This window comes from Eptatretus burgeri, chromosome 4, assembly GCF_056783735.1.
Source record: "Eptatretus burgeri isolate ZD-2024b chromosome 4, Ebu_testis_v1, whole genome shotgun sequence".
NCBI lineage: Eukaryota > Metazoa > Chordata > Myxini > Myxiniformes > Myxinidae > Eptatretus > Eptatretus burgeri.
Genome location: NC_140964.1, coordinates 57049525 through 57062731, shown reverse-complemented (window position 1 = coordinate 57062731; position 13207 = coordinate 57049525). Strand labels below are relative to the sequence as shown.

Below are 13207 nucleotides of genomic sequence, written 5' to 3'. Positions count from 1 at the left end.
GATGGCCACAGAGGGCGACTTTCCCACGACACCCAGGCCAATGAGGTTTGAGATGGCCACAGAGGGCGACTTTCCCACGACACCCCGGCCAATGAGGTTTGAGATGGCCACAGAGGGCGACTTTCCCACGACACCCCGGCCATTGAGGTTTGAGATGGCCACAGAGGGCAACTTTCCCACGACACCCCGGCCAATGAGGTTTGAGATGGCCACAGAGGGCGACTTTCCCACGACACCCCGGCCATTGAGGTTTGAGATGGCCACAGAGGGCGACTTTCCCACGACACCCCGGCCAATGAGGGTTGAGATGGCCACAGAGGGCGACTTTCCCACGACACCCCGGCCATTGAGGTTTGAGATGGCCACAGAGGGCGACTTTCCCACGACACCCAGGCCAATGAGGTTTGAGATGGCCACAGAGGGCGACTTTCCCACGACACCCCGGCCAATGAGGTTTGAGATGGCCACAGAGGGCGACTTTCCCACGACACCCCGGCCATTGAGGTTTGAGATGGCCACAGAGGGCGACTTTCCCACGACACCCCGGCCAATGAGGTTTGAGATGGCCACAGAGGGCGACTTTCCCACGACACCCCGGCCATTGAGGTTTGAGATGGCCACAGAGGGCGACTTTCCCACGACACCCCGGCCAATGAGGGTTGAGATGGCCACAGAGGGCGACTTTCCCACGACACCCCGGCCATTGAGGTTTGAGATGGCCACAGAGGGCGACTTTCCCACGACACCCCGGCCATTGAGGTTTGAGATGGCCACAGAGGGCGACTTTCCCACGACACCCCGGCCAATGAGGTTTGAGATGGCCACAGAGGGCGACTTTCCCACGACACCCCGGCCATTGAGGTTTGAGATGGCCACAGAGGGCGACTTTCCCACGACACCCCGGCCAATGAGGATTGAGATGGCCACAGAGGGCGACTTTCCCACGACACCCCGGCCATTGAGGTTTGAGATGGCCACAGAGGGCGACTTTCCCACGACACCCAGGCCAATGAGGTTTGAGATGGCCACAGAGGGCGACTTTCCCACGACACCCCAGCCAATGAGGGTTGAGATGGCCACAGAGGGCGACTTTCCCACGACACCCCGGCCAATGAGGGTTGAGATGGCCACAGAGGGCGACTTTCCCACAACACCCCGGCCAATGAGGGTGGAGACCACCGCCTCAGATGGAGATTTTTTTTTCTCACCCCGGACAAGAAAGATGTAAAGGAATGCCAGGCTGGGGAGGTTGGACGTCTTGGGGGTCACGGGTCTTGGTGCTGGCTGGTTCATCTGGTCCTGGGTCATCGTCATCTCTGATCTTCTCCTTGGTCTTGGTTGATTGGTGCGTGGCCGGTTGGAGAGCGCGGTCCCTGGTGCTTGGCGCTGCTTGAAAGCTGTGGGTTCGAGTCCCACCACGTGACCAGATCGTGGTACACCGCACGAGGCGGACAGGTGCACACTAGACCCTGGCCTTCGGCTCGCCTTTCCTTCCGAGCTGGAGGCCTCAATAAAGGCTGGCCAGCCGTGTGTGTGCGTGCGTGCGTGCGTGCGTGCGTGCGTGCGTGCGTGCGTGCGTGCGTGCGTGCGCGGCGCCAGTCCGTTAAGTAGAATTGTTTAAGTGCCTTGTTTCATACCTGCATTGCTTTTAGTCGGTTTAACTCTGCTCTGTGTCCCCCCCTCCCTTATAAATATACCCCTGTTAAATGTACCAGCACGTTTTCTGTGCTTTCTTTCATTGGCCGAGCATGGTGCGTATCGAGAAATAGTGAGGCCGTTGGTGCCGTAAATTGTTCATTTGGGTCCGACGGACTCTGGTAATTCCACTCGGTTATACTGGACCGACGTCGCTAGAGCGACCCGGTTCGACAGAGCTCGTCGAGGGTGTGGTTTCCCCGGTAGCGAGACTGCGTGGTTACTTAGGTATATTGAAATTTGGCAATTAACCCTCCCCCACGCCGTCGAAATATTGGTGACCACGGTCCGCTAAGGGACCCGTGATCTTTCGGACTTATCCGAGAGTCACGACCTAAATCCCGGGTGTTCGGTGGGAGACAACTCCACTGCTCCCCCTCGTGGTCGTTATCGCCACCGAACCCCAGCCCACAACAGTATGTCGATGCAGGACCTCGAATATATATATATATATATATATATATATATATATATATATATATATATATATATATATATATATATATATATTTTTTTTTTTTTTTTTTTTTTTTTTTTAAGTGGACCATCTCACAAAACATTCGCCAAAATGAGAAAAAGTCAAAGTACAATTTCTCTTTAATTTATCAATTACCGGCCGAGTATTTGATCGAAGCAAAATGAATCAAGTTGTCGTTTCTCAGTTATTAATTTTTTATATGGTATACACTGCTTCTTTACAGGCAGTAAATCAACTTATTGAAGAGCTAATCTGATACTGTTTGACAATACCAACATGGGTCATTATTTGAATGAGGCCTCTTGTTACTCTTCATATTTCCTCCTTGGATGACGCACTCATTCTTGTCAGATCTCTCTGATGTACCATCCTCTTCGCAGAGCACCGATGCCGCCGAAGCAGCTTCCTGAGCTAGGGTTATGATGGGTGGCTTGCCGTTGCCTTCCTCGCGGTCGTTAGGGCAGGAATTTGGAATTTGGGCATGATGCCAGCAATAGCTCGCCTACTCTTCGTGAACTTACAGGGTGGGGTCTTTTAACGTCCACCAACTATTGCCAGCACATGAGATTCCCGTTTAACGTCCATCCGAAGGACGGCACACACATTGATGAATCGCCCTGCCTGTGAAACACCGGGATGACAGTTTATAGCTGGGTCGGGATTCAAACCCAGGCTACGCAGCTTTGAGGTGAGTCTCGGTCATCCAGCCAGCCCTCACGTCAAATAGAAATGTCATCACAAGATAATGATTTGTTGCTTTTTGCAGAAATGACCTGGAGTCGCACAGGAAAAGTATCGGTCGGTCACATTTCCTGCCCGGTCAGTAATTGGTTGAACCACCTTTTGCCCTGTTAGCTGGACGCTTCATTTGACTATCAGATTTTCCTGTTTTTTTTTTTTTTTTATAACGTCATTCATTTTGTTTTCTCTCTTAATATTGTTTTTGACTCAAAGTGGTTGCTAAGGACAAGAAAAATATAAGACAACAATACCAACCTCCAAGCATGGTAATGAAAGCACTGTCCACAGAATGACTTGATTTACAGCCCTTTTATTTATCCTATGTAGATCCGGGGTGATCGCCTCGAGGTATGCGCACTCGTCTCCGAGTTGAATCTAGTCCCTGCTATGAATTGTCATGCTTGGTTCAAACTTCAGGTTGATGTGAAACTGAGTACAAACTTCAGCTAGTAATACTGGTGGCAAAGCTTGTAATATGACAAAGCTTTAATCCTAGCATAGCAATTGCTTTGGCAGCACCAGTGGCTTGTAAAGATTATTGTACATTGATGATAATGATTTTATATAAATGAGTACATGTGTAATTAACAAGTGCATTCCATTTGAACTAGAATGGCAGAGTGCATACATCCGCCAGGCAGAACAGTCACTGATGGGGTGGATCTGAATCCGGACCCGAACCAAAATCTAATCGGCTTCTTCTCGTCACCTAGCCAACTCCTCCGCCAAGTTTCGTCATAACCCATCCACAACTTTTTGTGATATTGTGCTATATATTGTTACGGTTATGGGGGTAGATGGAGGAATTTCATCGGAAAGTTAGGATTGAATAGAGTTGTTTGGTCCGGGGACGTGCAGGAGACATCTTTATGTAAATTAAGTAGGGAGACTGAGCTTAAGTGTTACGTATCACCACAGAGGAGGTGGTGCGGTGTTAGACAGGGATTAAGGACAATTTCCTCCAGTATGTGATTGCCACCTGTGACCTATTCCTACATTTTTGCATTTACAAGCCAGCCATGAAGTTGCGTTTTTAGCTCGCCTGTTCGAAAAACAGAGAGCTATAGCGATACCCCCGGCGTGAGCGTCAGCGTGAGCGTGAAAATGTTAAATTTTTTTTGTATTACGGAAAAACTTCTCGACGGATTTCGACGAAACTTGGTGGGGGGGGGGGTTAGGTATGGTCTAAGGATCATGCCATTAGATTTTGGACTTGGTCCCCCCCCAAAAAAAAATTGTTCGAGAATTTTTTTTTTTTGCATTTCTACATGTTTTAAGTGATTCCCAACCCCCACCCCCCAAAAAAAAATTAGAGAAAATTATTAAATTTTTTTGCATTTCTACACGTTTTAAGTGATTTCCAACCTCCACCCCCCAAAAAAAAAATTTAGAGAAAAAATTTTTTTTTTGCATTTCTACATGTTTTAAGTGATTTACAACCCCCACCCCCCTCCAAAAAAAATTGTTAGAGAAAAAAAAAATTTTTGCAACTTCTTTTTCAACAAAATTTCAATTTCTTTTTTTTGCCTTTCTACATGTTTTAAGTGATTTCCAACCCCCCCCCCCCAAATAAATGTTGGAGAAAAGAACTATAACTCTGTCAGCACTGTTGATGTCATATTTAATGAATAAGATATAAGGTTCACTTGAGTGACCCAGCAGTATTGGCGGTGGAGGTTTTGCACTCTCCCGAGTGCTCCCCCTCTAGTTTCCTTTCTCATGTTTTTTATCTACCACACTTTTTTATACGATATATATATATATATATATATATATATATATATATATATATATATATATATATATATATATATATATATATATATATATATATATATATATATATATATATATACCGGGGCGTATTATGTGATACCGGTCGTCCGTCCGTCTGTCTGTCTGTCTGTCCGTCAATTCCTGTCCACACTCTAACTCCCAAAGTTTTCAACTTTCACGTTTCATATTTGGTACATTGGTACAGACTGTGGAGACGGTGTGTAGCGACATACGTTCGTCATCTAAAGTGGTTGCCATGGCAACCACTATGCTGTTTTCCATGTAGTAGCACAATTCTGTATATACCTTCTTGTTAGGGCGTATATTGTGCTTACTTGCGCTCTTGTTACTGATTACAATATACAAATACATATATTGCTTTATAATTATACTTCACTGCAATGCTTTATAAAAAATATTAATTATTAGACTCGTCTTTTAAAAACGATAAATGTATAAACAGGCGAGCATTGGGTGGCTTTGACACCAACTCTGGTTATACCACAAGCAAGCCAGGTATGCCCAGCAGGCAGAGGCCCCGCTTTCCTGGGTTTTGTGCCAGCAAGTCGCGCCCCGGAGGTGGATGGTTGTTCGGTGTGACATCATGGAGAGATCGGGAGCAAACGCATGAGTTCGGTGTGAAGGATGCACACTAACTAGGGTGCTTCATAATAGGGGGTAAAAAATAAAAGTATGAACATTCATGCTCCCTGGGTGTGCCTTTGTTCCATTTGACAGTAGAAACATACACACCAAATATGAAGCAGATTGGAGGATGTTTAGGGGTTCCTCAAGTTGGCACAATATTGTGAAATTTGCCAAACTGTAACTGACAACTTGCCGTCGAATATGCACAATGCAGTACACTTCACAATTAATATGGTTGTTTGATATTTTCATTGGAATAGTATATTACATTGTGCAAATTGCGTGTATTTTGTAAATATGAACCAAAATTGTGCCAACTTGAGGAACCCCTAAATATCATGGAATTTTGTTCATTTTTGACCTATAAGTTCTTTTGGGGTATTGGAACAAAGGCAAAATCAGGGAGCAGCAAAAATCAAACTTTCATTTTTTTGGAACACCCTAATGCACACGGTCGAGAGAGGAATGTAGCGAGGATGGAGGATCTCACTTTGCTGTTCTCTCGGCACGACAAAATGGCTTTCCTTCGACACGTGAAGAAAACAGTGCGATTCTCGCGTTCGTGCTGAGATGAATTGGCTTGCGTGGTGGAGCAAGATACTGGCCATTGGCTCTTGGTTGGGTTGTGAGAGATGGGCCTCGATGCCTCATGTATGTCACCGAGGGAAGGTGGCACCATTCTGCAAAGCGGCGGGGTCGGTAAGGACGATCGACGGGGAGGCTGCGCGGCGGTCTCTGAGCCCTGGTGTTGAATATAGCCTCACGATTTGCCTGACGTAAGTTTCCCACTGCGAAAGAGCGGCTTGGCACCATTTTGGGCACGTCTACACATGCAAGATGAAGCGCCTCAATTCCACGTTCCAGAAAGACCATCTCTGGACCAAGCTAAGTGCCAGGATAAAGGGAGGATTTGCTTTTCTTTTGTTTCCCCCCTTGTCTGTATTTGACTCTGTGTATCGGCGCCTCGACTTTCGGCTTCGTTTCCCTCAGGTATTATTACATTTTGAATTACCCTTGTAAATATATCTATTGACATTAAATCCATAACAATATAGTGTTACGGTTGTGGAAATTCGCATTACACCATAAAGGGCCCTCAGGTGAGATATCTCTGTAAGTACATGTGTAGTTAGCCCAAACCCGTTGTATAGAGGGAATTTATGTGATCCATCCGGGCTGTGACGCTTTGAGTTAGCCATTTTTCTGTTCTATCTTTTATTTCAAGCAAACAGCATCTCAACAACCACGCCATCCCCACCACAGCGCCAACCACACTACAACAACGCCACCTCCACCACCTACGCTACCACATCATCGCTTCTACAACCATTCGCAAACACCACCACCTTCGCCTTTACCTTCACAACTTCATCCCACATCATCGCTTCTACGGCCATTCCCAAACACCACCAGTCAACACCAAACGTGTTCCCGGAGCCGTTCGGCAGTGGAGGCCGAACGCCACGGATCAGGAATGCTTCACGCCCACTTCTCCTCCGTCCAATGGGCAAGCGTGAGGTGGCTTGGCCCCGCCTCCAGGCGCGTGTAGGTGAATTCCGTCTTTGTCCGTCTATGCACATTTTCGGATCAGGGGAGGTTCACGCCCATTTTTGCCCGACCAATGGCTGACTGGGGGGAGGGGGGTGTGGCCCCGCCTCCAATCGCGTTCTGATCCGGGAATTTGCATATCGGCGCCTCCTGAGAGCTATAAAGGTACGAGCAGAAGGCGACTCGCGAGGAGAGTGTGGAACTGGTGGAGCTAAGCGTGAGTTGAGTGTGGAGTGTGGAGCGTGGAGCGCTGAGCATTGAGCGTTGGGGAGCGGAGTTGAGAGTTGAGCTGGAAGAAGTGGAGTGCGCGCGGTGGAGCTGCAGGCGGCGGGTCGGGGCAAGGGAGCTCGGGTCCGAGGCAAGGAGGACGGCGGTCGGCGACGAGGTTGCGGTGTGGGGGATCGCTCGTCTCGTCGCGGGACCCAAGCCAGCCAGCCACTCCCCTCCCCCAGGGCATCAACAATTTCCCCTTCCCCCGTGCTGAGATAGTGCAAAGGGGGCCCCGTTCCTCCCCCACCCCAAACGTGGTGCCAACGAGCACACCACGGGCACAGAGTCGGGGCACAGCGGCGCAGACATTTTGCGGCTTGCCCGCCAACGTGTCACGAGGACGCGGGTAAGACCTCCCCGGTCTCGCGGAACTGGCCGCTCCTCTAGGTCCCACGCACATTTGGCCTACGGGCCTGTCTGCCTCCTTGTCTGTGAGGGTGGCTTCCTTCTTTTGCTTTTGTGTAAATGTGTGTTGGCACCGTCTGTGAAGTAAAACTGTGTAAGTGTTGCCGTGTGTACGCGTTAGGTCAGTGTCAACTGTTCTTCTTGCCTTTGCTTTTTGTGTATTCTGTATGGCTGTATATACGTGCTTTCCGTGTGTCGCGAAATAAACTGCTTGCTTGTTGAACTGTGCCCGTTTCGCTTTGTCTTTTCTCTATTTGAATCTCCATCTTGCATCACGTAAGGGGTTCGTAGTGGGTTCAAAATCCCGGTAATTAATCTGAACCGTCCAGGTCGACGATAACACCGCTCGGTTATTCCGATAGTACGGAACGGGCCGCCAAAGCGGCTCGTGTCCGGAGTCGACCTGTGGCGAGGTACGATCGCCCGGTTAACCATCCGCGTGGGTACTTAGGTAGGTCGAGTTTGGCGAACAACCCTACCCTACGCGGGTGGCCAATTGGCACGATTGTGGTGAGGTCGAAAGGCCCACCCGTGACTAGCTCCCGGCGTTGGTCCGAGAGGGTCACGACAGAATTGTCCGTCCGGTGGGCGACGTGCCGCGATTCGAGTTACGTGGCCGTTCGCACGCCGGCGGGCACGAATTCGCAACAATATTGACATTAAATTTCTAATGACACATCAACTTATTTTAAGTTGATGTGTCCGTGTATTTGTCATGGGGTTCGAGTGCTTCCATCTGTTCCATCCCTTGTGCTTCCATCTGTTCCATTGATCCGCCAGTGCCGAATGCACCTCCCACTCGCACCTTAATCTCTGAGGATCAACCTGTCCGCCGAAGAGACGGACAGGTTGATCCGCTCGGCTATTAATGAAAACCGCTCGGCTATCCGGGCTGGCTGGTGTTAACCGCCCGTCCACCACAATTTCGGTCAGGGGACTAACCGAGCCACCACGCCTGCGACAATATCATTTTTGGCCGACCTCTCAATTGTGAAGAATCGCTTAAAGAATTATATTCTCATTTCTGGATCGGGATCTTTTCCAAAATGGAATCTATTTGTCCTTGTCACACACCCAACCTGTCCATCAAATTTAGTCCGAATCCTTCCACCATTTTTGAGACACACACAAAAACTGTGCTCGCACACAAAAACAGACAGACAGGGGGTGAAGAGACAACCTCCATCCAACTTCAGTGGTGGAGGTAATTAGGACTCTCTTCAGAATTAAATGCAAATTAACCTGCATCATCGGGCCAAAAAAATCCTCTGTGATTGACTAGTTCGGCTGGACTAGGCTATCGATGACAGTATATCTTCTATTTTTGTATTCCTTGCCTTGATTGATATTCAAATGACACAGTATTCAAATACCTGGAAGAGTAAGTGTTTGAATTTCGATGAGATCCGCTGTAATTATCAACAAATTTCTTGCCAAATTTGATATAAATGGCAGCTGTAGTGATTGTTACACCTCTGCCAAACATGATCTTAACTTGAATGCAAAAATCGCCAATCCTTTTATGTTATATTTTGGAGACGGTCACCATTTGCTTTCCATGTATCGCTTGCTTTTTATCCCCCCCCCCCTCTTCAATAAACACAATCTTGGATTGTGCCTGGCTGGGATTGGACATCAATCGATCAAATATTTTTAGGTTTTTTGACACACACTGAAGGTTGTTATTGAGCCAGCTGTGTTTTTACCCACAATCTAATAGTAATTTGTCAGTTCTCCTAAAAATAACGACTTCCTGATACTTGGAATCCAAATCCTGAGAAATCAAATTGAGTAGTGTACTCACCAACAAGCCACCACTGTACCCTCATCACTTTTGGTAAACCTCCACATCTTCAGCCATTCACACACCCAATCAGATACGGGCGATCTTGTTCCAAGCGTGCAACACGTTTTTCTGATGTATACCCTTATTTGGGTGGTGTTTCGGTAACTGACAGCTATATATCAGCAAAAAAAGCCCAAGTTGCGTACACAAAGCAAAAACATACATCTTGCTTACAATTCAAAACCTCACTGCATTGGAAAATGTGGGGACAGGAACACTGTAAATGGTGAAGACTTGCAATACCCACCTGGAGGGGGTGATACATGGTACACATTTACATCGGAGTTTGCGTTTCCCCTTTCCCCCCCCCCCCAAGACCACCGGCAAAGATAAAAACACCCTTGTGCATTAATTGGGGTCTGGATGGAATCGGCCCAGAACTGTAGGAGGAGTAGCGTCACAAACACACAAACACCGCTCCATGAATTTATAGAAAGGATCCTGGAGCAAAACAGAAGTAAATCACGTGAGACTATAAAACATTGCACTTGTTGGTGTGTTATAGTTTAATAAGGCTGTTATAGTCTACCAAGGCAATTATTGTGATGATTGCCCACGTAAGAAAATAAACGATAAATTACTTTTCATTAACTTCCTGCCTGACTTTGAAAAAAAAAATTTTTTCTCCAATATCCTCAACAGATGATCTGGAAGTTGTTGCCATGGGAACAGGTTCCAAGTGTATTGGGACATCGCAGATGAGTCGGACTGGTGAGGAAGGTGTTGGTAAATCCCAATAAAGCATCAGTCATGAAATATTACTAATGATACATATATATACTTCTTTTTTTTAATCGACCTGGTTAAGCAGTTGGTTGATCCCTCGGTTGCTCTTATGAAGTCTCGACATTCTGAAGATGGTCTCGATGCTGAACCACTCAATGACTGTTTCTGTGCAGGTGATGTGCTGAATGATAGCCATGCAGAGGTGATTGCTCGCAGAGGATTTCTCAGGTGTAGTAACTTAATCATTATAATTTTCAATGTTCCCCACATTTTGGCCTTCGGTCATTAAGCGGTAACTTTGTTTGATTTGGTTAAAGTGTAACTGAGACGGAAAATGATCCCAGGCAAATCTAGAATCGACACGTATTATGGAAGCCACAATATAATGGAGATAAATAAAGGAAAATGACCCTGTGCAATCAATAATATACACATATATCTGAAAACAGATCCCCAAAACACTTAAATTGCATCGAGAACACATTTAAATAAGCAAATCATCAATTTTCTCTGAAATATCGGCCCACAGCGACTGACATAATGAAGCAGAGAACTTCGTAAACTACATCGAGAGCAGTCAAGGGAAAATTTATTTTCTGTCTGGAAAAATTATACTGGGCTGCATTTGAAATATTTTTTTCAGAGGTCGAGTTTTTCTCAACGGTCCTTGTATGTTTTTTTGCATGCTGAATTCAGAAATGTATCTAATTTCGCTCAATCAGGTCAAGATAAAATGCTATCTCAATTTTAAGGAAAAAAAATAATAATCAAAATTTTTGTTTTTTGAATTAGCATTTTTTAAATTCAAAATCAGACTTGCATTGACAGAAAATGTACAAACTATACATATAATGACACACAAGTACACTTAATGTGGAAGAAAGTGCCTTCTCAATTACTTTCATTTCAGTTTCAGAAAAAATATAGATTAATCGTTGTTTCTGGCAGCACCCAACTTCAGTCGCTCCAGCAGTCGCTGTTTTCCTTCGTCTTTTTAATGTTGAATTTCACATTAACGGTACTTGTGCGTCATTTTATACATAGTTTGTACATTTTCTGGCAATGTAAGTCTGATTTTGAATTTAAAAAATGCTAATTAAAAACACAAAAATTTTGATTATTTTTTCCTTAAAATTGAGATGGCATAAAAACTTGACCTGATTGAGCGAAATGAGATACATTTCTAAATTCAGCATGCAAAAAGCATATTAGTACCGTTGAGAAAACCTAGACTTCTGAAATGACGCAGACCAGTGCGCGATATGACCAATTGATATTGACCGATTCACAGAAGGAAACCTTTTTAGATGATGAAGAATGTCAATTCTTTCATATAGATTGCAACCAAGAGGCATAACGTTTTAACAAGTCGTAAGTATGCGATTCAGTGTCCTTTTTTTGCAATTGAAAGCCACCATCACAGCATTATATCTCCACTCAATAATTTCAAGTGTTATATTGGTAAAATCTGTCGATGAACTGTGTGTGTCTGACAACCTTTTAAAGGGTTAAAATAACACCAAAAAAAAAATCACAAAGGTAACATTGGTGTATGTAAGGAAAATCTTATGCCTCAAAAGAACAAGCCTGTGGATACTGATAGATCAGGATGGGCCATCAGACTCTGGACTATAATTACCTCTGCCACTTAAGGTGGGCAGAAGTTGTGTCTGTCTGTAAAGAGGATGAGGATGTCACCCCTGTCTGTCTGTAAAGAGGATATCTCAAAAAGTTGTGGATTAATTCGGATCAAATTTTGGTGGACTGATTGGGTGTGTGACGAGGAAGGATTGATTCATTTTTGGTGAAGATCCAGATCCGGACATATGGATCTGAGAATTTCTTTAAGTGATTCTTCATCATTGAAGAGAGAGGGCCAAAAACGATATATAACACGATTTCTCAAAAAGTTGCGGCCGGATTCAGACGAAACTTGGTGGATGAGTTGATAGGTGACAGGAACAAGCCGGTTTAGATTTTCAGGTCCGGATTCAGATCCGGCCTATCATTGGGATACAAAATGTAAACTGTTCAGCCTGGCGGTGGTATGCACTCTACCAAGTGCCATTTTAGTGTAGTTATTTAGGCATGGCTGTCCTTAATCGCTTTAGTTATTGCTCTCATAACTTACTGCCCAGAAAGGGAAAATCATTATTCGAGTGTGGGTTGCAGTTCTGTGAATATAACTCATTAAGTTTACATATTTGGATCGACACATACATTAGCTATTGTGGAATGAACTGCACCCAAGATGGTATTAGTCACCCTATAAATGGGTCCACGATAAACTTTTGCATTTGGGTAATACTGTATATGCGGTTGAAATTAATCATGTACTGTATTTAAGTACCCCAAAGTACAAAGTTTAAACACATTTTGCTGGATGACAACTATGGAAACTGTATATCCTTAATACATCAACATCGCTGAAGGTGATAAACTAAGGTCTGCGACATGATTGTTCAGCCCAGCATGTAAACGTTATGGTTGACAAGATCACCAACATGCTTGCTCCCCAGGTATCTTTATCATCACTTGAACTCGGTACACACTACAATGGGCAGTTCATTATTGGAATACGACACGGACACACGGCTATGCTCCTTCAAACCTGGGATCTCCATTATCCTTTTTGCAAGTCACACACCTTGTAAGTATTGGAGTTTGCACTCGATGCTTGTCAATGAATTGGAAACTCCTTGTGATTACCCTCACATCCATTACTTTTGTCAATGATTCTATCGTTATTATGGAGGATTCTGTCAAATGATCAATGTGCCAAGGCAAGCTACAAATTCGACGGGAATAAACGCTTGAATTTTTTTTGGGCAGAAATTTATATTTTATGGTACAAGGCCTACAATAGTGAGGGTTTATTAAGCATTGTCTATAATTTTGTGTTTATTTCATTGTTAGTAGTTTTATTGTTCACATGCTACTTAATCTGATAAATCATTACAAACGAAAAAAAAGAGCAATCAGAGATTGCAGACCCTCGCCAGGACTTGTTATGTGTGGTATTTGCGGAGTTTTGTGTGGTGTTTGTGCACTGGTTTGTTGCGTAATTAATGAGA

The 13207-nt window shown here is 45.0% G+C and overlaps 1 protein-coding gene across 6 annotated transcripts in view; it reads left to right on the top strand.

Annotated features, from left to right (window-relative positions):
* ADAT1 (adenosine deaminase tRNA specific 1) overlaps positions 1 to 13207 on the top strand; it is a 47613-nt gene that overhangs the window by 19134 nt on the left and 15272 nt on the right. For 3 of the 6 annotated variants that reach the window (XM_085878180.1, XM_085878177.1, XM_085878181.1), the window contains 3 exons: positions 10050 to 10133; positions 10307 to 10361; positions 12653 to 12783. In XM_085878180.1, the coding sequence (XP_085734306.1) occupies positions 10050 to 10133; positions 10307 to 10361; positions 12653 to 12783 (270 nt within the window). The remainder of the gene's footprint in view (positions 1 to 10049; positions 10134 to 10306; positions 10362 to 12652; positions 12784 to 13207) is intronic. The other 3 variants (XM_085878178.1, XM_085878182.1, XM_085878183.1) reach the window with 2 other exon arrangements.